A 24,486-nucleotide genomic window follows, 5' to 3' on the forward strand; every position below is an offset into this window, starting at 1 on the left:
TCTCCAATGCGCTCAGGTCCATTAACACCAACCCTCCTTTGAGCACCTGGAATTGTTATGGTTGGTTTGGGTCACTTCGTCGCCTTGATGCTTCTGTTGAAAGAAGTTGAATAATAAGTCAGTCTGATGGCAGAAGAAGCAACAACATGTTTGTGTTTGTTTGTTTCTGATGTACATTTTATTTGACGGCGAGAGAAATACGCAGTCACAGCCACAACCGACACAAAGGCAGTAACTACGACAACCAGAAAGACCCTGCACCGACCTGCTGATATATAAAAAAGAAAGAAAATGAACAAGGTCACCAGACAAAAAATCTCACCCTAACAAAAACAAAGAAAATGTGGGTTGTTATCTCACTATTTCTTGGAGACATCTCACGAGGATCTGGAGTTTGGAAGTTTCTAGGATATACCGGATTCTCTGTCGTAGAGGTCTTAGCGTACTTTGGATCTATAATATAGTCATGATCTGTTCACATGAAGGTTTGGAAATGAGTTGAAAACAAAAACGGACCAAAACAAATCTTCTCACCGACTACAAGTTCAACAACAGCAGCTTTCACTTTGCTCTGCAGCTTGGGGATGAAACATCTGTATCTGCCATTGTCTTCCTCCGACACGTTCAGGATCTTCAGTGAAATGTTCCCGTGTTTCATGTCGTCCATGAACAGCTCCGTCCTCCTGAAGTACGAGGCCATCTTCATGTCGGGGACCTCCTGCCTGTCCCTGTACAGGTGAACGTACTCCACTCGGCTCAGCCGGTCCGACGGGTCGGGCTTCAGGTCGGGTTTGGACCACTCCACCGTCAGACCCTGGACATCGAACGTGGGCTCCAGGTGACACGGCAGGATGACATCATCACCCGGAGCGGCGATGATTGGAAGATTTGAACCGATCACCAGAACCTCTGGTGATCGGTTCAAATCAGGGGGGCTGAACCGTTGACCTCAAAATTAAAAACAGAAGAAGAAAATAAGTCACGCATATCTCTAAGACGAGCCAGAAAACGGAATGAGTATCTCTGAGCAGCTACAGATTAATCTGAGATGAGACACGTGCACATTCATCTTAGTCAGCAGTTTCTGAAGCTTTTAGCTCTGCTTGAATGTGTGAGGGGGTTTTCTTGGTTTCTTCAGATTCAATACTTGGAGTCCTTTATAATACATAAATATATATTTTCTAAAGATAAACCTAATTTTCTTTCTTTCAAAAAAGAAATTTAGTTATTTTTGTGCTTTCATGACTTTTATATGTTTTAAATGTTGCTATTAAGTTGGAAAGAATAAGGTATCTATCACAGATAGCTGTAAATTCCTTAGATATCAGGACACAAAGACACAACACATTTTCAGATAATCATCGTTTTTTAATGGTTGATGTTTATTGACATTAAGCCTCCATAAAAGTACTAAACTTGACAGAAAGAGATTGCTCATCATGAATGCAGAACTTACCTGTCATCACCTTCAGTGACACACAGTAAGAAGTAGTGGCTTTACTGAATCTGGCAATCTGGTCCAAAGTTTAACTAAGACCATTATTTACCTTGAACAGGAGTCCTGACGATGAAAGCCGAGCACAGGATTAAAGTCCAGAGTGAAAAAGGGTAAAAAGAGTCCTCAAAGTGCGATTTGTAGACACACATGATGAGAACAAACTCAGTCGGTGCCTGAGAGAAGCAAATCTTCTTCTTCTTCCTCTGTACAGCTGCAGTCAGGTCTGCCTCCTACTTGCTGAATGAACGATGCAGCCCCTCCTTACCGCCCATCTGGTGAACATCCAGGCTGTGAATGGGGAGGTTTCAATCACAGTGTTCATGCCGTAAATCCTTTACATGTCACAGTCTGACTCTCCCTCATTTTATAACTGGAGCGGCTTTTAATTAGTCTCGTGTTTCTAAAAACATGTTTAGTTGTGTTTGATTTTTATTTGGGATTAAAAGAATCTTCAGTTTCTTACTGATTGAATAATTAGAAACCTTCAGATATTTCAGTATAAAGGAATGTTCAGGGCCAGCTGTAGACACGATAACTGGCGCCTGATGTCCGTCATGGCCACCTCGTAGCTCAGGGCCTGCAAAACAAGCTTCACCCCACAAGACTTTACTGGATAGATAGGTGCACATTCTCATATAAAACTCTGTGAAGTGCCAGGAGGCTTACTCTCCTTTGGGAAGCCTCCCACAGCTCCAGGCTAGATCTAAGCTAAATTTGAGCTTAAATTTATGAAATTAAATTCTTACTGTTCCATTTGAACTGATATATGAGTCACATTATGACTGAGAGAGTGTAAAACACTGAGTTCATTATTTTCTCAGTTCAGTTCAGTTCATTTATATAGCATCAAATTACAACAACAGTCGCCTGAAGGTGCTAAACATTATCAGCTAAAGATCTTAAAATAATGAGTCATGTGGAATAAAAACCCACGTGAAACAAGAAACTATTCTTCCCAGACTGTCTCACCCAAGCATTAATCCTCCCTCTCACATTTTCTCATCCATTATTCTGTAGTGTTGCCTAAAGTTTAGTAAAATTATAATGCATGGGAAAAACAGGAGTAGTGTCACTCTTGTGAGCAATGATATTTTACTGTAAGTCTTATTAGTAATATGAGTGTTTTCCCCATAGAGGCTGTGAGGGAAGCAGGGAGGGTCCTGACTCATAGACTGTCTTTAAACTGCATGCAAAGCGAGGAAAACTAGCTCGCCACAGAACGAGAAACTGTACTGGACATGTAAATACCAAAAAACAATGGTTCTGCTTCAAATGGTGTAAAAAAGCACGTGTGAGACCAATGATTTTATAATAGATATTCACTGACAGTAGAGAATTGAATATGAGTACATAAACACACACACACACAGAGGACAGCTGGACAAAACATTTGCTTTATTTGACCCACAGTCACTGTATTCATATAAAAATAACTTTATTTAAATCCATCTGAGAATAAACTTTATATAAAATCTTCAAAACTGTGAACATTCCCAGTATCCATCTGTACACAACAGAACAGATGCACAAAGAACACAAAGACACACAACTTTAATTCAGTGCAGCAGCAGTGGCTCTTTCAGTTGTGAAACACATAAGACAACAGTGGTAATGAAGTATGACCAGTTTGATGAGGCGTGCAACATTTTTAATTAGAACTGGAACATTTGTACAAAGTTTCTACACAAAAGCAAAAGAAAATGAAAGTCAAGCCTTAACGACAAATGAGCTGAAATACATGTAAGGTGCAGTTAATAAAGTGCTAAAACAGGAAACGAAAAACACAAATTAAAATAAGCAAAAATAATAAAAGGCAGATAAAAGCCTTTTTTTGTAAATATTCACCTACCCAGCAAACATTTTGATGTTGAATAACTTGTTTTTTGTTTGTGTTTTTTATCCTGGTTAGAAAAAAATGTTCCAAACTTAAATTTGAACTAAGTTGTAGACATTACAGACATCATCTTGATCTACTCTTTAACATTGCCTAGATCAGGGGAGTCAAACATAAGGCCCCGGGTCGAGAATCGGCCCAGCAAAGGCTCCATTCTGACCTGTTCCAGTTGGCTGTATGTGGCCCTCGATCTAAAATGCACATCAGTGGCCTGGATGTTGTTGCTTTCTACGATAAGAAATTTTGTGTCCTAAAATTGTGTTCTACTCTTTCTTAATCAATTATAACAAAACAAAATATACAAAAAAATTGGTCCAATGAAGCCTAAACCATGAATTGAACACACAAACTTCTGAGCCTGTTTCTGATGCTACTGTTGACTGACTGATTGACAATACTTGTGACAGGCTGACATGTTTAAAAAAAAAAAAACAAAAAACAGAATTCGTTGACTGAAACAATCGTACTATGGTCAGTTTTGACCTGAGAGAGGCTCTCAGGATGTTTGCTGGGTATGTTTGAGCTTATAATGCAGAGAGCAGGTACATGGAGCTACATTGTGACTCTTAATACAAAATAACCGCTATAAACTATAAAAGCAGCAATAAACAACAACCAGCACAAACAACATTTTGGTGCCCTGCCTGCAGGTGTTTGGTGTTCAGGGAGTGGTTATAAGATTAGTCAGTGAAGGATCTGTCGGAGGTCATCAGTTAAAGAGGAATGAAGTAACAGCTAGGCAAGTAACTTCAAGTAACTTAAAGAAGTCCAGACGCTTTTCTTTGCAAGCTCCTTTGACTACGATGACCTGGATGACTGAGAACCTTCACAGACATATTGCCGTACATTTTGGGAGGAACACCCTTCAACTGGTGCGGGAGTATGAAAGGGAATCAAGGAAACTAGCGGATTATAGGAACCATCTCCGTTTCAACCTAAGATGCAGACAAACCAGAGTTGTTCCTAAGAGCCTGCGCCTTGGATCCACTGTCAGTGGATACAGAGCAGACTTGATTCTACAGAGAGCGCAAAATCACCTTTTAAGTGAAAGGATAAGACAGGTCCATTTCACTATAGATGCCCTCCAGATCAAGATCAGCCAGACTCTGCAGGAACTGGAAACCCTTCTACCTTCTCCAATCTTAGAAGAGGTTTACAAGTTTGTGGACAAGGCTCAGCGGGCCCAACACTCGAAAGGAAAAGAAAGACAACGCAGGAAATTTCACACCTTGCTTTCAAAAACACACACTCCTCATTCTGAATCTGAACCTACACAACCCGTAGAAGAAACACCTGAAGACAGTCAGGAGAAATGGGTTAAGAACTTTTCAGACAGGAATCTCACTGAACCTGAAAAGAGAGTATTAGCCAAAGGACTCAATTTTGCCATTTCTCCACAACAGTTGCCCATAGTGGACCTCATCACAGCCACAGAATCTGCCATACGGATTAATAAATTATCACAGACAGAAGCAGAGCAAATCAGGATGAAAGTCTCAGCCACCCTCTCCAGTGCCAAAGTCCCTCCGTCCAACCTCACAATACAGGAAAAGAAGGCCGTCGCTTCCCTGAGCAAAGACCACAACATCACTGTTTTACCAGCTGATAAGGGAAGATGCACCGTGGTCCTAAACACTACAGATTACCATACAAAGATCACTACTCTCCTCAGTGACAACAATACCTACGAAGCCTTAAAGCGAGACCCCACAAGCAGCTACAAAAAGAAAGTTAGAGCTTGCCTTCAAGACTTGGAAAAGGACAAAATCATTGACCGCCTTACTTATCACCGCCTTTACCCAGGGGATGCCATACCCTGCATTTACGGACTTCCAAAAATCCACAAGGAAGCTGTCCCACTCAGACCCATAGTCAGTAGCATAAACTCAGCCACTTATAACATTGCAAAACACCTTGCTACCATCCTTGCTCCTCTCGTGGGGAACACCCCACACCACATCAAGAACTCCACCGACTTCACCGACAAGGTCCAGAAACTTACCCTGGATCCAGATGAAACCATGGTGTCCTTTGATGTAGTCTCTCTCTTCACTTGCATACCCACCACGGAGGCCGTGGAGACTGTCAGAAAACGACTACAAGAAGACAGCTCCTTGGAAGACAGGACCAACTTCACACCCGATCAGATTTGCACACTGTTAGACCTCTGCCTCACCACTACATATTTCAAATACAACGAAGGCTATTACAGACAAAAACATGGCTGTGCCATGGGCTCCCCCGTGTCACCTATTGTAGCCAACCTTTACATGGAGGAAGTGGAAAGGAAGGCTCTTGGCTCTTTCAAAGGAAGAGTACCCAGCCACTGGTACAGATATGTAGACGACACCTGGGTCAAAATCAAGACACAAGAAGTGGAATCCTTCACTGCGCACATCAACGCTGTGGATAAAAACATCAAGTTCACCAGGGGAGACACAAAGGACGACTGTTTGCCTTTCCTGGACTGCGCTGTGCACATTGAAGAGAATGGCAACCTCAACATCGAAGTTTACCGGAAGCCCACACACACAGACCAGTACCTCCTGTTTGACTCCCATCACCCTCTGGAACACAAACTTGGAGTAATTAGGACCCTACACCACCGGGCAGAACATGTTCCCTCTAAGCTTGAAGGGAAAAAGAAGGAACACACACATGTAAAGGAAGCACTTAAAACGTGCGGCTATCCTAAATGGGCATTTTTAAAGTCAGCAAAGAGGCACAGAAAAGAAGATCAGACACCAGCGAGGGAGGATAAGAAGGACAGACGCAACAACATTGTCATCCCCTATGTAGCCGGTGTATCAGAGAAACTCAGGAGGGTTTTCTCCAAGCATGACATCCCGGTGTACTTCAGACCCAGCAACACACTCAGACAAAAACTGGTTCACCCGAAAGACAAAACGCCAAAACACAGACTTAACAATGTGGTGTATGCCGTACAGTGCAGTGAGGAATGCCCAGACCTCTACATTGGAGAGACCAAACAGCCACTTCACAAGCGCATGGCACAACACAGAAGAGCCACCTCCACAGGACAAGACTCAGCTGTCCACCTGCATCTTAAGGATAGAGGACACTCCTTCGAGGATGCTAATGTTCACATTTTGGACAGAGAGGACAGATGGTTTGAAAGAGGAGTGAAAGAAGCCATCTATGTCCACTGTGAGCGACCATCTTTGAACAGAGGCGGTGGTTTACGACACCAACTCTCTGCCATCTATAATCCAGTTTTGAGATCCCTTCCCAGACGCCTTAACGCCCACTCACACCCTGGGCCATCTGACCTCAGGAATTCGCATGATAAGGTGGGGCCAGGTTTCACAATGAGCTCACCCGAAACTCTGGCTGATTGGGACCCACACCCAGTTCCACACCTTGGCTCAGGCGATTAGAGGATCATCAGGGGGTCCTTTTGTCCCTCTGTGGGGGGACACTCCCACCAGGTTTATATCTGGGACTCTCCACCATTTGACCTTAGAACTGAAGAAGCCTCTCGGATGAGAGGTGAAACGTCTTCAAGTAACTTAAAGAAGTCCAGACGCTTTTCTTTGCAAGCTCCTTTGACTACGATGACCTGGATGACTGAGAACCTTCACAGACAGCTAGGCATTTGTCTCTCAGTCATCGTTAATTTTGAAAGAAAATTTTGATGTAGTTTTAGTCATTTTGAGTAAGCAGCTAAAATGTTTGAGTCTAAAGTTGACTGTCTAACATATAAAGTGCTGCTTGTGTGAGAGTTGCCCCACACGGTTCACAAAGCGTCTGCTTTTCCTTGGCATCAACGTGTCCACATGTCTGCTCTACTCTTCTATAAGCGCTGATATTTTGTTGCATTTTCATGAGAAACAAGGAGAATGGGAGCTAGCCGTGTCGTTTACCAGAGGTAGATCAAATGTACCTGACAAAAATTATTGGTTAACAAAATTATCACTGATAACTGCAACAAAAATTTAAATCAGAATCTGTTTGTATCTTCATTTTGTAACTTAAAATGAAAAAATATAGACACTTCTAGTTTTTCTTACATAAACTGGAGCTCTGTATCAGCTTAAGAAATGCATTGACTCTGTCGGTAGAGATCTGCCCACCAGCTAATTTCAAGCTAAATTTGATAAATTAGTTTAAAAACAAAGTCTTGTGTGAAAATCAGTTACATGATGTCATCCAGGACAGCCTTTGTAAGTAAACACTTTCTCGATAACTGACCTGTTTTGATTCAGACTTGCATTAAACTGATTTGGTAAACATGAAGAAAAAAAAGTCCTGAATGTGGTTTCCAAACTTTATGGTTACATCAAATCCTGTTGATGTTTTTACAATCTTCTGCATCTCCAAGATCCACACTGATAGAAAAATCTTTTTCCAACACACTGAGCTGGAAATGTCCAATAAAACTCTCTAAATAAAGCAGCAAATCAATATCAGGGAAGACTTCCTCTTTTAACCCTTTAAAACCGGTAGGAGCGGGCACGCTCTGTTTTGCGTAACTATTTTTAAATCCCGGTAGCTCTGCAACCACGTGAGCTAGCGCAATATTTTTTTTTGCATATGAAACCGGAGGAGTTGTACTTACATCTTATGCCATCAGCTTGTCCTAAGTCACAGTTTCCTTCCACATATAGCTTTGCAAAAACTGCATAAAAAGCGCTTGCAGCAACAAAAACATAATATTCCAGAAACACGCTTTGCCGATCCGATCAGCTGTTTGTAACACTTCCTACATTGGATTAGACGTCAGCGCGAACTATCGCATGTCCGCCATGACCTGCCCGAAACCGGAAGTGACGTCATTTTCGCGGAAATGTAGTTTTTTACGGTCCGGGCCTCAATGAGCCTATACTGGTGTTTTTAAAAGTTATGTTTGACTTTATGACTTTCTGTATCGTTTCTGGGATGCTTAGGACTCATATTGCACTGCTGGAAATAGTTTATTTTGATGCATATGCTGCTTTTTTGCAAATTTGCACTATAATATTTATTTTCGTTTTTCCTGCAGTGTATAAAAATTGGTGTATTTCAAAAATAAAACTATGAAGGCACTCAAACTAAATTTCCTGTGGTGGGAAACTATTTTGTGCAACTTTTTTGTATTTACAGTTTTGAGGGATAAGCCTCTTAAATTTCTCTAACTAGAAATATATGTTAAAAAAACAAAAACGATTTTAAATTTTTTTGTAGTTTATCGCACTTTTTTGCAATTTATGTAATCACTATGCACTTAATTCCTACATATTATTAAAATCTAGGCTGTAATGGTTGTATTGATGTATAGCAACTTGAAATGCTCCCAAAAATGGCTCCACAGCATGTAAAAATATAATATAAGCTCTGGCGGACTTGGTTCTATGGTAGGTCTTAAAGGGTTAATTTGTCCATCACTAGTAGCTTTTAGGATGAATTACTTTGTCCTTAACCAGTAAGGTGTAAAACTTTAATAAGTTAGAATTTTAAGTCTTCAAGTTAATACAAATCGATAAAAATAAATATGATCTTCATCCTTCTACATGTTGAGCAGAGGAAGTTTTCTTCAGTCTTGCATTAAAGGGTATCCAAGACTAGGAAGTCCTTAAATCCTTAAATGTTCTTTTTCTTTGAAAATGAGCTCCATTAAAAAAATCCACTGCCCTTATTATGACCTCAGTGCTGCTTGGCCCGAGTGTCTCCCTGTGGCTGCTGGTTTAAATTTCCAACCTGACTGTGAAGATCCAGGAAAGATAAATCTCAAATGGTCTCAGCTCCATTAACACCAACGTTAGCAAGGCACGTGGAATAGTTATACTTGGCTTTGGGTCGTTTTGCCTTCTGAAAGCTTCTGTTGAAAGAAATTGAATAATGAGTCAGTCTAACAGGAAGCAACAACATGTTTGTGTTTTATTTGTTTCTTACTTACATTTAATTTCTGATGAAGGAAGCGAGAGAAATATGCAGAAAAAGCGACGACAACCAGAACCGACATGAAGGTGATGACAACGGCGACCACAGAGACCCTGGATCGACCTGCAGAAATAAACAAGGTTACTACAAATGGACAAAAAATTTCACCCAAACACAAGTGACACAGAGAAAATTTTGACTTCTCACCGTTTGCTGGAGTCGTGTCCTGAGGATCTGGAGTTTGGAAGTGCAGTGGCGTCTCCGTCGTGGAGGTTTTAGCAAAATTTGGATCTAAAAAGACCATAAACACTAGAGTTATAATAAGCTGATAAAATGAGACTGAAAGTTTGGAAATGAGTTAAAATAATACACAAAGCATGATTCCAAGTCTGAAAGTTCAGTTTGGATTGAACAAATCTTCTGACCGACTACAAGTTCAACGATTGCAGACTTGACTCTGCTCTGCAGCTTGGGGATGAAACATCTGTATCTGCCGTTGTCTTCCTCCGACACGTTCAGGATCTTCAGTGAAATGTTCCCGTGTTTCATGTCGTCCATGAACAGCTCCGTCCTCCTGAAGTACGAGGCCATCTTCATGTCGGGGACCTCCTTTCCATGTCTGTATAGGTGAACATACTCATCTGGGTCGGGCTTCAGGTCGGGTTTGGACCACTCCACCGTCAGACCCTGGACATTGAACATGGGCTCCAGGTGACACGGCAGAATGACATCATCACCCGGAGCAGCGATGATTGGAAGATTTGAACCAATCACCAGAACATCACCTGGAAACAGACAAAAAATTAAACCTCCTGAACTCCCACAGAACATCCTCAGACCCCTGTCGAGTTACACACCAAAGACCTGGAGATCATGAACAGCCTCACTGGCCTCTGTGCTGTTACTAAAGTCTTTCTTAATATACGCTACAAAATTTCAGACGTGCTGTTTGTTGTTCTGTTACAGGCTAACTGACCCTTGTGTGTGCCGTCTGTGGTCCTGAATGTCTAACATTTTATTTCACTATAATAAAACTTTATCAAGCAATAACATGTTTATTAAAGTTTAACAACACAAACTGATCAGACTGATGCTCATCCAAGTTCTAAGAAACAACACAAGTATTTATTCATAATAATAGTTCATGTGACTCAACCTCAGTAAGTTTTACACTCAAAGTAAACAAGCTGATTTAAGTCAACCATCACACAAACTGCTGTGTTTTCACTGATTCATGTTCACACAGTCTAATGTGTGTGTGTATAGTCAGCATAATCAGCGTGTAGAAAAGTGCATGAGTGCAGAAACAGTCTATGCAAAGTTGTTTGTTCCAAAATCCAAAAAGACATCTCAGGAGGAGAGCCACTCCACAGTTGAGCTTGAAGATATGCGTAGCTTATTTTAGTGTATAGAAATGTGTTAGATAGGATGTAGAATTATTGTAGAGACACTGACACTGCCCTGGATGTAATAAAGGCCTGAGTGTGTCATAAACTTAGGAGTAGATTTCTAGGAGACCCTCCCCCAGTTTGAACTGTGAAAGTGAGACAAAGAGAGGTTAATGTTGAGTGGAAATTCCCCAGAGGATACCAGGGTGGGGGTCTCAGTGTTTGCAGTTTGTTAACTCTGTTTTGTATGCGCTCTAAAGGAATTTGGTTTAGCTTGGGTGAGGAGATTTCTTTTATGACCGGCAGGAAGTCACGTACGCAGACACACACACAGTGCTTAAACTGTTGTTGTTGTTGTTGTTGTTGTTGTGATGCAGTTTATGGATGTAATTTTCTAACTACATTGTTTTTCTGGTAATTCTATTAAAAATGCTCCAAAAATGAAACATCAGCTCTAGAACAGTGACAGTGAAGGAGATCCAGTTCATGGACTTGAGAAAGTGAAGGTGGGGCTACAGCTGCTGGTGTCTGAAACTCCATCAATCAAACAGGATATTTATAAAGACGTTGTTATGAAAGTGGAAACTAAAGATTTGAGTTCATCATTTTGAAAGCCTGTAACAATTATACACACCAATTTTATCTCAGGTTTGAACCATGATTAACGTTAACAGCTCACAGTGATCACATGTGTATAAATGAATCGTCTTACCAGAGACGGTGACTCTGCAGCTGTTGTAGCCGCGGCCATAACCTGTGTCCACCTCACACAGGTACAGACCCGAGTCCTCAGTCCTGAGTCTGGACAGCTGGAGTCTGATTCGTCCTTCTCTGAGGGCGTTTTTGTCACTTTGGACTCGTCCTGAAAACTTTTCATCCTCTGAGAACTCGACACCATCATGAAGAAAATACAGAGTCCAGTATTTTTGATCAGTTATCAGGCTACAGAGGATCTTCAGTGCTGAGATGGACATGTCAGGTTTGGTGGTGAACGTCCACTCCAGTGTGATGTTGTGGTTCGCCTCTGCCTGATAGGAGCTCTGTGTCACATTGACTACAAATGATCCTGTTGAGGAGACAGAGAGGAGCAGACACACTCACAACTTTATACAACATCAGAACTCCTTTCACAGTGAGTCAAAGACAACGCTGACAAAAATCACTGCTGTGTTGGTTGATTTGTTCACAAAGATCAAACACACATCTACAAACTACAGAATCAACAACAACAATCTGATGAAGTTCTGCTGTGACAAACATGGAAACAATGATTTTTCCTCAGCATGAAGGAAATAATGAAACCATCAGAGAGCTGTGCTGCAGGACGCCTTTATTAAGGCCGTGCCATTAATAGAGTTCATTATTAGTTACTTATTAAAACAAGATCAACTAAATAAAACTAGTGTTGTGTCTCATTGTTCTGAGATCAGTTTCTGTATTTCAGCCTCTCTAAAAGTCCAGATTCAGTCCCTGACAGACTGTGACAGCTTCAACTGACTTCATTTATTTTGATTTTGTTCTTTGAATTCAAATTAAAATTCAACAAAATCTGATTAAACAAACTGAGAAGTTACTTAAAGTTTAATGTAAACCCATTATTTCCATCAACTAATAACACAGATGTTACTTTAAACCAGGGGTGTCAAACTCAATTGCACAGGGGGCCAAAACTCAAGGCACACTTTAGGTCGCGGGCCAAACAAGATAAACATTTATTGAACACACTAAAACAATGTTTTTTAAACATAAATATAAATAAAAACAGAGAGGAATATTATTCCAGATTAAATAAACTTAAAAAAGTAAACTTTAACTTTAAATATTTTGCTCTTCATAAAAATATATCCTGTCAAAATTATGCAAGTTAGAAATATGAACATGCTGCCAAAACCCCCAGAAAAAGTAAATGAAAGCAAACACAAGGTTGGAGCCGCATGTAGACGGAGCTGGGCATTGCTTCAGGAATGGAACTAATAAACTGTGCCGTACTTTCCCCTGAGTGTATCATTACACTGCAGCTCCATCTGAATCTGCACAGGTGCAGTTCAGCAAAGTCCGCTGACTTGGTTCAACATTACTTGGCAACAGGGAAAGTGAGGCAGGTTGCACTGGTGCATTTGTGACAGCTTCACTTGAAATGCCTTCACCTCATCATACATGCCATGTCCATGAACTGACAGATTTCCTTGATGAGCTCAAAAACTCGATTGAGAATTTTTCCCCAACTCAGCCAGCGGACTTCTGTATGATGAGGAATGTCGGCAAACTCTGAATTTATTTCCCACATAAAAGACTGAAATTGACGGTGATTTAAACTTTTAGCTCAGATAAAATGTACGGTCTGCGTTACGGTGCTCATTACATGCTCCATTTTTAGGACTTTACCACACAGCGTCTCTTGGTGTGTGATGCAGTGATATGCTGTTAACTCACAGTTACAGTTCTCCTCCTGCATCTTTACTCGCATCTTGCTGACTGGTTCACTTTTTTTCACCGCACAACACCGGCGCTCCATCTGTTGTAAGTCCAAGTTTGTCCCAGGACAGTTTCACGTCGGTTACACTTTGACATACGTTTTAAAAAATGTATTTTCCTGTCGTTGTGCATCGATTTAATGTTCAGTATTTCCTCTCCAAGGATGAAGATGGCCAGCTGTGCAATGTCCATCATGTCTGTACTTTCATCCACAGCAAGAGAGTATGCAATAAAGTTTTTGTTTCTTTCACACAACTCTGTTCTTAAATCAGTGGTCATCTCACAAACCCGATCAGCAATCGTATTTCTGCTCAAGCTCACATTTGCCAATATCTGCATTTTGTCTGGACACAAGACGTCGCGCACCTTCATCATGCAGCTCTTCAGAGTGGTACTGGGCTGATTTAGCTCCTCTGCTACAATAAAACTTGCTTTCACAACAGCTTCACTTTGTGATTTTGCTCTGGTGAAAAAAGTCTGCTGAAATGTCAGATTCTTCTGTAGCTCTTCTACTTCCTGTAGTTTCTGCTCTGCATTTAGCTTTTTCAGCTTATCCTGACGTTTGGTCTCGTAGGCTACGTTCACACTGCAGGTCTTAATGCTCAATTCCGATTTTTTGATCAAATCCGATGTTTTTGTCTGCTTGTTCACACTACAACTAAAATTCGACAGCAAACACGCTCACTGTGAACGCTCAAAGCGGCCCGCATGCGCAAAAGAAGACTTCACACACAACGCGCTGTTTAGACCCAGAGCAAACAGTATTGTTTGACTGATGGCCCTTAATATAAAGACTTCGGACTTTACGTTTCCCAATTTTTGCTTTAAGTTATTTTGTTATTTACATGGCCTAATAATGATCCTTATTGCTGTTTTAGAGGAGCGGTGCTTCAAAGGATAGTTGCAGATTTCTGTCAGAATCTGCAGATTATACAGTACAAATAAAATGTTCACGTTTCTCCAACGCTGTCTTCCCAGCAGTTTCACCGGATGGCCAGGAAGCGTTCACGATGTCTTGTCCGGCGCTGATAAGTGGCATCTGTCTTGTGTCAGTGACGTAAAATACGGATTTAATGCGACTTGACCATTCACACAGCAGTCGCTTTCTAAAACATCAGATATGTATCGGATTCAGCACCACATACGAAAGTGACCCAGATCGGATTTGGAAAATATCGGATTTGTGCCGTTCACACTGTCATAGCATGATCGGATATGGGTCGCATAGGGTCAAAAAAGTCGGATTTGATGCGCTTTCGCCTGCAGTGTGAACGTAGCCGTAGTGCCGTCTTAAATTAAATTCCTTAATTACAGCCACATTAGCTCCACTAATAAGACACACGGGTATAGCAGCAATGTCTGTAAATATATATTCCGTCACCCACTGGCGCTGAAAGGCTCTGCTTTCAGAATCAACTTTTCTCTCCACCATTGTCCGCGGCTAGCTTCACAATAACAGAAGTTTGACTTGATTGACGCGGGAATGTTCCCAGTTAACCTAGCGTTCAGCAAGGAGGCTGCAGCACTGCATTATGGGATCTGTAGTTTGTATATTATTAGCGCCTCATATCGCCGGGCCAATGCATAACAATAATAATACATCTATATAAAATGATCTCGCGGGCCGGATATAAATGTATGCCGGGCCGGATGTGGTCCGCGGGCCTTGACTTTGACACATGTGCTTTAAACATTTATCAGCTCAGTTTGGAAACACAGAGACTCTGAAACAGTTTCAGGATTGTCCTGCAGGAGAAACAAAAACTACTGCAGTGTTTAACATAGTTATGAGGTGTTTGCTGACATCTAGTGGTCCTATTGTGAACTCTTTAGTGCAACTGGGAAGTGACATTGCCCTGTGTGTGATGCTGCAGCCTCACTAACTGCACCTTATCTTAGCTGTTAACAGACAGTGTCTCCTTGGTTGTTTTGAAAAGTGGATGGTTAATAAATTCCATGTGAACATTAGAAAATAATACTGGAAAAATATCTCTCAGCATTACTTACCAGTTAAATACAAAATGAAGTCAAAGTAACACCTTTATTTACCTTTAATGAAACTGAAGCAGAGGATGAAAATCCAAAGAGAAACCCCTCCATGGAGGGTCGGTAGCAACCAGCTTTGACGGGGAGGCATTCAGAGACTCTGGTACTCTAAAGAAGAAAGAAATAATAAAAACATGCCACGCAAATGTCCAACCACACAGCCACAGTACACAGTTATAAATGTGCATCTGTGTCAGTCTGCAGAAGTAAAGCAGGAGACAAACAGGAGAGGACTGTGTGCTTGCAGTCCGATTTAAGCTTCTTCCGGGTTTAAAGTAACTCACAGACAGCTGTCACCACTGTTAGTGACAGACAACACAGCACAGCTTTTAATAGTCAATTCAGCTTTTCACATCCCCCAGTTTGTGATTAAAATTCAGTGTAATCTACACTAACATGCAGCTGGAAGCTGGAAACATCCGCTTACCTTGTACAGGAGTCCAGACGGACAAAGCAGAGCACAGGACAGGGTTCATACGCCTTTTTCAGGGTCAAAAAAAGAATGCATGTTTCAATTCGCATCACCTCTGTAAGACCATGTGAAAATTAAAACAAATCATCCTAGGTGAACTTAAACACCTTTGTTCCCCTTTTGTTAAGACATAGAAAAACGCACCACACAAAAATACTGCAAAAGGAAACGGTCACCTTATATACATAGTGTATAAACTCAAAATGCACATTTCACTTAAAAATGAAGACGTGAAAACGTGAACAAATCAACTTGTTAGAGATATTCATTTCCTGTTGAACCCCCCCCCCCCCCCAAAAAAAAAGAAATAAGTCTTCTCATCAGATATTGATGCTTCTTTCCTGTGTGACAAAAATAGGAGACAGATGCTTGTTTGTTTGTTTTTTAAGTTAATTCCCAATAAAACTGTTTTATTGCTAACTACATTGCTGTCTGTATTATTGCTGAAGTCCTAAATGATCACTTTTAAAGTGTTTGTGCTAATAACATCATGTACAGTCAGACAGGCATGGAAAACAGCACTGACTGGGAGGCTTTGAACAGATCACATAGTTCAATTCAACATATAAGACTTTAAGAATGCACAAGCATCTACTTAAAATCTATTGAATTTATCATCTGTGATGTTATTATGTACAATTCCAATGTATTTTGTTCATCTCCCTTAAATAAACAGGCAGCCTAAAGTATGAAATATTCATATACAAATACACATATAAATGTGTGTACTGTCTCAGTGGCTGATAGTGCCCCACAGGCCTCAGTGTGAGCTTGAAGATATTTATAATGTTTAAGTAGTTTAATGTGTCGGTGCTGACAATAAACACACTGAATTGAATGAAAGCTGGGGAACTTTGGTAGCACAGAAACAAGTGGCTATTCTTTGTGACCATATGGATCACTCATATTACCATTATTTCACCCAACTGCACCAAACTAATACTTAAAAAAGCTGCAGCAATACACACAAATATAAACAGTACTTGGTGACAACTTTGCTTTTAGCCTCTAACCCTCTGGGGTTCAGGGTATAGTTGGCCATTTTTGACTACTTTTGATTTGGCCTCTATGTTTCACCTTTAAAAACGGTTTATCTTGCCAATCTGTTATTTTCTCATTTTGACATATTGTATCAGCACAATTTATCTAAATTCAGACAAAATTTAAAATACGAGTAGAAAGTGATATGTTTGACTGTAAAAACCACAAGCATGTTTAACAAATCATTTTCATAACTTGCAATGCAAATAGAAATTGTACATTTTTAAAAAATATGCACAAGTTTTGCAAACAACAAAGTTATATGGTACTATTTACCTAAAAATGCAGCCAAGGCCTCAGGCGTTTTTCATATAACCATTTCAAACCATTTACAGAACAATATGGTGCTCTGCATCAAATAAGAAGGCGCACAAATTATTTATGCAACTCCAAAAAATAGTTTGTGTTCACTATAACACAGATGAGACAGCAGGTGTGTCACTCAGCGTTTACACTGCAATCTGCCTTTGGTGGCTTTAAGTCAGCAACTGTGACGTTGACTAGTAGTAGTGATGGGATTTCCGGCTCTTTTTAAAGATCCGGCTCTTTCGGTTCGGCTCACTAAAAAGATCCGGCTCTTTTGGCTCCGAACCGGCTCTTCAGGTTGTTTTGTTGCTTTAATTAATTTATTATTAACAATAATATAAAATTATGCACAAAATGAATTACTAACGTAAAAAAAGTGGTTTTATTTATATATGTTTATATATAAATATATGTGGTGGCCCCTAGAGACAAAACACATTTCTAGCATGAACTGAACTTCCAAAGCAGAGCTACCTAGATCACTTAAATTACACAATTGAAAGCATGTGTGTATTGTTTGTGTATTTATACACAGGCACTCATATATATTCAAATAATTTAAAAACAATGTTCATTTACCTGTTACTACCACACACCAAATCCGGTCGTTGGTACTTGCTGGCTTGTGTAGCCACTAGGTAACAAAAGCTCAACACTGCGCCCAGCATCCTGGAGCACTTCTGTTGTCTTTTGTACGTGATTCTGAGTTTTTACGTGCTTCGGAGTTTTTACATGTTTTGGAGTTTGTACGTGCTTCAGGGTTTTTACGTGCTTCAGAGTTCGTACGTGTTTTGGAGTTTTTACGTGTTTTGGAGTTTGTACGTGTTTTGGAGTTTGTACGTGTTTTTACGTGTTTTTGAGTTTGTACGTGCTTCAGAGTTCGTACGTGATTTGAAGTTTGTATGTGCTTTCTCTCTAGGGGCCACCGTAAATATACTTTTATTTATTCACTCCACATAAAATGTAATAAATAAATCATATAATACAAAAATCAACTATTCACATTTCAACTTTTAACTATTTAAATTTTCATCTTTTTCCTTTTAAACAAATTTAAAGTGAAACAACACAAAACACTGCAAACCACAACACAATTAAATATAAATTAAAATATGAAAACAAAAAGAACATGCATATTCTCTGTCATATGGGCCCGCATGAATAAACTTTCTGAATCCTTTATCATCTGCAACTGAAAATAGTTGTGGATGATTACTATACCTTTCTAATGTGACGTTGTTGTCCCTGGCTCTCTCTCTGGCTCTGTTCCTGTGCTACTGAGTGTAACTACCGCCCCTCCCCCTCTGCCCAGCGTAAAGCACAAGGCTCGCGTGCTGAGTGAAGCAGAAAAAAAGTGCGAGAGAGAGGCTGAGAGAAAGAAAAAAAAAAACAAAAAAAAAACAAAAAAACGTGACGGATCACGATAAGGAGCCAGCTCGCGTCGCTCGCGTCGTTCACGTCAAAGATCCGGCTCTAAGAGCCATTTCGTTCGCGAACACCCATCACTAACTAGTAGAACTGACACAAAACAAAACGACTACTACACCACACACTAACTACACACGACAACACACTAACTTGAGACTCCAAACATGGTAAACGTCACAAATCTCTCACGTAGGGGTGGGTTTTTATAATCGATTTATCGATTAAAATCAATTCTTGCTTGGATAACGTAAAATCGATTCATTAAAATCCTGAATCGATTTTTTAATATAAATTTATTTTGCCCAAAATGCCAGAATCTCTGGTGAAATCTCACAAAATTTCAACAACCACCAAACAGCTAAGACAGCGAGCAGGAACACGGATTCTGCACAAAGACATAAACACACAGCCCGGACCCACGGATCAGAATCAGTGAGATGTCGCCTTTCTCACAGTCGGGGCTGAAAGCTGACAGCTCTCTGATTCTGATCTGTCGGCGGGTCCGCGCTTTGTGTTCCCTTTTTGCGCTGATCCTAAAGTTGTTAGTTTTATCTCTCTCCAAACTATACTGACCTAACCAGCAGCAAAAGAAGATCCAAACTACGCTTCACATAAACATCGTCATGAATTCCCTCTGACTTTTGCTGTTTTGCTTCCACCACACAATAAAATCACACTTCATGCACAGCTCTCTCTCTCTCTCTGTACTGTTTTCTTCATTATTCACTTGCTTGTTACGCACAAGTCTACGGTTGTTTACAGCGCTGTCGGTTTTATATACACTTCCGAAAAGAAAACCTCATTTCTGCCGTTCAATATTGAACAAATTTAAACTTTTTAAAATTATGCAAAATGCAAAACGCTTAGCCATGTCTCTAATAAAACAGCTGTAACTTCAGAGGTAATGTTCATGTGTTGATTAATGGTTTTCTTTTTTCGTTTTTGATGTACTGCAGAATATTTTTTATAAAATCCCAGGCCAGGAAAATCACCTTCATGTTTTTCTGTGTTTTATCTTCAGCTACTTTGACACAAAGGCATCTGCTGTGATGCTCACACCTTTGATAAAGTCTTGCGTGTGTCAGCTTCCTTTTTATAGATACAAAAATATGTAAATGTACTGATCTGAATTATAATATATCTGACTGTCAAAATTTCCCAGATTCAAATCGAATTGAATCAATCGAATTAAATCGAATCGTGGATCGAATCGATTCGGGACCTTGTGAATCGGAATTGAATCATTCTAGAAATAGGTGACGATACCCAGCCCTACTCTCACGTATCAAAACTCTCTCTTTTGCTCACTCCTAAAACTTCCCAAACAACCAGATGCCACATGTTGCCATATCATTTTTTGATTGGTCGACATAGTACATTTTTCCACCAATAGGGAAGGAGTGCTTTTTCTTTTTCTTTTTTCACTCACAAGCAAAGCGTGTTTGCTAGCGCTCTCCTTAGAAAACGGCGTTTTAACCGTTTCTTCCCGGAGTAAACCCACTGTTTTATTCAGAAAAAAACAAAAAACATCGGTTTTACGTGGCCTATCAACACAATTTAAAACTGGTATACAGCTTGAAGTCCGCACGTTCAACCCAAGTTGAAATGGAGACTCTGGGTCCGTTGACCCCAGAGGGTTAACCAGAAAGCCTAAAGTTGGCTAGTTATGTATCAGGCTAATGTTTAAAGCTTTTACTTGAGTAAATGAACTCATATCACTGCTACGTAATGTTAAGTTCACAGGATATTCCATAATAGTGCTGCCATACTGCATCACACTCAGTGCATTTCAATCATTTCCCCAGCAAGTTTGATAGTTAGCAAAATAATAATCATAATAAACAGGCATCTCCGAAAACATTAGAGCACTTATGCAAATATGTGATGTCTTGATAAATCGAGCAGATATTTGAAGTTTACGCAGCACCATTCTGGCATAAAAATATCTTAAGTTTATTTTGTGACCCAGAAAGAGTAATATTTCAAACTCCGCCACACCGTGTTTCTCCGCAACTGCCTCGTTTGAGTTTTGGACAAATGGATTCTGGGATATTGCATTTCGTCATTTCGAGCTGATTGGAGACCAAAACAGCCAATCAGATTTTTTTTGCATCCAAGTCTGTGATTGACTGGTTTGTGGCACAAATATAACGGTGTAGAGAAAGAGTTGAGTGCGCACGGGCAGAAATGTTGAGAGCGCAAGCAACACATTGCGAGCGAGCGCAAATGCAAAAACTGAGCGAGAGGGGCTGCTATTGTGTGTGTGTATGGATAATAGCAAACACTGAAATACATTTTCTGCACGCAGCAATGAATTCTGTTCACTCAAATTCAGCTTTTCTTCGCTCAAAATAAATTTCTCCTCAAAATGCAACACTTGCGCCTGCAAATTTTTTTTTACGTGCGCTCAGAATAGTGGCACAAAAATAACGCCATACTCTAGTGATGGGTCGTTCGCGAACGAAATGGCTCTTAGAGCCGCCTCTTTGAAGTGAACGACGCGAGCCGGCTCCTTATTGAGAGCCGTGAGGTTTTTTTTTTTTTTCTTCTTTCTCTCACCCTCTCTTTCGCCCTTTTTTAGGGTTAGGGTAACCCTAACCCTAACCCTTTAAAAGGAAAAAGATGAAAATTTAAATAGTTAAAAGTTTAAAATGTAAATAGTTGTTTTTTGTATTATATGATTTATTTATTACATTTTATGTGGAGTGAATAAATAAAGTATATTTATGGTGGCCCTTAGAGACAAAGCACGTACAAACTCCAAAACACGTACAAACTCCTAAGCACGTACAAACTCCAAAACGCGTAAAAACTCAGAATCACGTACAAAAGACAACAGAAGTGCTCCAGGATGCAGGGCACAGTGTTGAGCTTTTGTTACTTAGTGGCTACACAAGCCAGGAAGTATCAACAACCGGATTTGGTGTGTGGTAGTAACAGGTAAATGAACTTTTTTTTTTAAATTATTTGAATAAATATGAGTGCTTGTCTATAAATATACAAACAATACACACATGCTTTCAATTGTGTAATTTAAGTGATCTGGGTAGCTCTGTTTTGGAAGTTCAGTAAATGCTAGAAATGTGTTTTGAAGTTTGTACGTGCTTTTTGGAGTTTGTATATGCTTTAGAGTTTGTATGTGCTTTGTCTCTAGGGGCCATATATAAACATATATAAATAAAACCACTTTTTTTACATTAGTAATTCCTTTTCTGCATAATTTTATATTATTGTTAATGATTAAATGATTAAAGCAACAAAACAACCTGAAGAGCCGGTTCGGAGCCGAAAGAGTCGGCTCTTTTTAGTGAGCCGAGCCGAATCTCTAAAAAGAGCCGGAAATCCCATCACTACCATACTCTCCCCCTGCTCTTGTTTGCTACTGCTGTTGCGAGTGTAACTACCGCCCCGCCCCCTTAGCTCAGTGCTGAGCAGAGGGGGGAGGGGCACAAACCAAAGGCTCTGTTTGCCATTGTTCCAGATCTACTGGCGTTTAGATCAACTGGCGTTGGTCGAACAGATGTGTGGCAGTCTTGCGTTTCAGGAGCTGCTACCGACAAACCAGCAAAAAAAACGCCAATTGTGTCATCTGTGACACTTGTGAAGTTATCTCAAACACACTCCGTCAGTCTTGATGCTGTTGAACAACAAAATGTTTAAAAATGTTTCGAGTTTACCTGGTGATATCCTCATGCGCGACGCGATCGCGAAAACAGCAAACAATTAACACCACGCCGATGTTGTTCACAGGACAGCAAGAGTAAACGACCGGGAGACTCTAGTCGTCATTATCGTTCCTTCCGGTTTCAGCATTTTTGCTGCACAACTAAAGCGTGCAGTTTACTTTGTGCACTAACATGGACTTGAATCAACCAGTGCCACCTGTGGCCAAGTGCCAAAACCTACAGAATTTGGACACGACCATATTTTCAGATAGGATTTTATTTTTAATGTTCGATTATTTAACGTTTCTTCACATTAAGTCTACATTAACGCGCAAACGTGAGAGGAAAGTCACTCATTACGAGTGCAGAACTTAGCGGAGAATCATCAAGCCTACTCTCAGTGTAACTCACTGATAGCTGTCATCACTTTCATTAACACACAGTAAAGCAGCAAATTAGAATTCGGCGCATTAAAGTTTCCAAAAATGTAACAGTTACGGCGCCGATCCAAACACACACGGATGCTGAGGTGGTTTAATAAATGGGTCCGTTTACCTTGAGCAGGACTCCTGACAATGAAGCACAGGATAAAAGCCCAGAGAGTAACAATGAAAGAGGGTTTCTTTGAGTCTGAGCAGCAGGTACACATAATAGATGATAACAAATATAGAGCCGCTGTCTGAGTGAAATGACGATTCTTCTTCTTCTTCTTTTATTTCTTTTCGTTTGTGTTTTTCCTGTAAAGCTACAGTCGGCTTTTCTTCTGCCTCCTACTCGCTCAATGACTACTTGTCACATTCAAGCAGTTTGACGTTATGGTGGTGGGGGGTGGGGAGATTCATGCGCATTGCGATTTGATTGGTTAAACTCTTTACACATTCAAGCAATTTGACGTTATGGTGGTGGGGGGTGGGGAGATTCATGCGCATTGCGATTTGATTGGTTAAACCAAGGGCGTAGATTTGGCATGGACGGAAGGGACATGTCCCCACCAATATCCACCGATTATTGAATTGTCCCCACCAATAATTTGATCTCTTCGAGTAAAGAAAAACAAACCGGATAGAAAGAAAAAAACGATCTGTCAGCGTCTCATTCACCCAGCAGTGCAGAAAGAGTTAAATTACGTTCTCCTACGTCATGTGACAAATATGGCCAATGTGATTGGCCTTTCAGGGAGCTCTGTTTAGTTTTAGCAGCGGCAAGCCTGCGCTGCGAGGAGGAGAGGAGGATGGCAGCAAAAAGGAAGAGCCTGGATATAAAAAAGTATTTTGGAAACTAACTGCACAGCAGGCAGCACTATTAGTTCTCTCAGTCTCTGAGCAGCATTTCTAATTTTGATTGAAACTGTCAGAGAAAACGGCAGCCTCGAGTAAGCCAGGATATTAGTTTACAGAGGCTGTTAAAATTATGTCTAACTTTAAAATGTTGGTGACACAATAATTTCATCCTAATGGCACTGACATATTCATAGGGTTAATTTTTGAGACAAAATATCATGAGGTAATCATGATTTTGCAAATATTCCACCTTGTAGTGCAGTTTGCACAAATTGTTTTTAAAATGCACTTACCCTACAAACATTACTGATGAGTCAAGATCTGCACAAATTGACAGAAACACTGAAGCAGCTACACAGTTTATTCTTATTGTCATGTTTGTCCTATTTGTCAGGTGACAGAAGAATCAACACAAAGCTCAGAGAGTAATGGTGACACAAGATCACAGGTGAAGTTGGATGATGACTTGGTGGTTCATGACTGTATTTGAAGCACATGTGTGACTGCATGTATGTGGAATGTCTCACTGTTATTTATCAGGTGACAGAGGCAGCTCTGCCATGTTGTAGCTCGGACAGAGGTGAAGAGGCGAGGTCACAGGTGACTGACTGATGATTTGGTGCTGTAGATTAACTAGTATTTATTATCATGACAATTGTTAGGCTGCTGATGTAAATTGTTTCATTAGTGTATATTTGAAAAAGAATCTGAATTGACACGTCTCACTTTTTATATGGCACGAATCAATGTGTTATTTTATCAGGTGGCAATATGTCCTAGTGCAGTCAGAGGGGAAGAGCCAGGGCCAAAGGTGAGGCAAAGCAAGCACACAATAATAATTTTAATCTGAGGATAAAACGCATGTACTTAGGATGGAAGGTACTTCAGTGCTCTCAGAAGACTAAAAAGATGATTAAGGTCAACAATGACTCAAATGAGATTAAACAATGCTGCTGTATGCCATGTCCACCAGGAGAGACTGGACAGTATAGATGTAAAACAAATATGCCAGCAGTTTATCTCCGTTAACGAGAGGAGAAGGCATGTGTTTGGCTCCTTCACATAGTGGACATTGAGTTGTTGTGTGGGACACCAGTAGTCCAAGTCTGTTGC

General features: G+C 40.4%; 3 protein-coding genes across 3 annotated transcripts in view; all 3 read right to left on the bottom strand.

The window, feature by feature from the left end:
- LOC146522936 (uncharacterized) overlaps positions 1 to 22,711 on the bottom strand; it is a 138,896-nt gene extending 116,185 nt beyond the window's left edge. The window contains exons 1-3 of the mRNA XM_085142399.1: positions 22,649 to 22,711; positions 15,609 to 15,661; positions 15,185 to 15,289 (exon numbers count right to left, since the gene is read on the bottom strand). Of these exons, the coding sequence (XP_084998525.1) occupies positions 15,185 to 15,272 (88 nt within the window). The 5' untranslated portion in view covers positions 15,273 to 15,289; positions 15,609 to 15,661; positions 22,649 to 22,711. The remainder of the gene's footprint in view (positions 1 to 15,184; positions 15,290 to 15,608; positions 15,662 to 22,648) is intronic.
- LOC146522949 (butyrophilin subfamily 2 member A1-like) lies at positions 72 to 2,019 on the bottom strand. The gene is made up of 4 exons (XM_085148031.1): positions 1,548 to 2,019; positions 535 to 909; positions 361 to 453; positions 72 to 268 (listed from the first exon to the last, which is right to left on the bottom strand). The coding sequence occupies exons 1-4, from the start codon at positions 1,645 to 1,647 to the stop codon at positions 72 to 74; spliced, it is 765 nt and encodes a 254-aa protein (XP_085004157.1). The 5' UTR covers positions 1,648 to 2,019.
- On the bottom strand, positions 3,125 to 22,880 carry LOC146522950 (myelin-oligodendrocyte glycoprotein-like). The gene is made up of 7 exons (XM_085142723.1): positions 22,649 to 22,880; positions 15,609 to 15,661; positions 9,698 to 10,057; positions 9,480 to 9,563; positions 9,289 to 9,395; positions 3,833 to 9,210; positions 3,125 to 3,800 (listed from the first exon to the last, which is right to left on the bottom strand). The coding sequence occupies exons 2-6, from the start codon at positions 15,655 to 15,657 to the stop codon at positions 9,172 to 9,174; spliced, it is 639 nt and encodes a 212-aa protein (XP_084998849.1). The 5' UTR covers positions 15,658 to 15,661; positions 22,649 to 22,880; the 3' UTR covers positions 3,125 to 3,800; positions 3,833 to 9,171.
- Between the last annotated feature and the right edge of the window lie 1,606 nt (positions 22,881 to 24,486).

This window comes from Neolamprologus multifasciatus, chromosome 3, assembly GCF_963576455.1.
Source record: "Neolamprologus multifasciatus chromosome 3, fNeoMul1.2, whole genome shotgun sequence".
NCBI lineage: Eukaryota > Metazoa > Chordata > Actinopteri > Cichliformes > Cichlidae > Neolamprologus > Neolamprologus multifasciatus.

Bases quoted from the DNA above. Each gene is read 5' to 3' on its own strand.
- LOC146522949 (XM_085148031.1), bottom strand. From the start codon at position 1,647: ATGTGTGTCTACAAATCGCACTTTGAGGACTCTTTTTACCCTTTTTCA. The intron at 910-1,547 runs GTAAATAATGGT...ACCGATCACCAG, and splicing joins CGTCAGGACTCCTGTTCAAG to AGGTTCTGGTGATCGGTTCA. The intron at 269-360 runs GTGAGATAACAA...TTTATATATCAG, and splicing joins TGAGATGTCTCCAAGAAATA to CAGGTCGGTGCAGGGTCTTT.
- LOC146522950 (XM_085142723.1), bottom strand. From the start codon at position 15,657: ATGAACCCTGTCCTGTGCTCTGCTTTGTCCGTCTGGACTCCTGTACAA. The intron at 9,396-9,479 runs GTGAGAAGTCAA...TTATTTCTGCAG, and splicing joins GGACACGACTCCAGCAAACG to GTCGATCCAGGGTCTCTGTG. The intron at 9,211-9,288 runs GTAAGTAAGAAA...TTCTTTCAACAG, and splicing joins TCCTTCATCAGAAATTAAAT to AAGCTTTCAGAAGGCAAAAC.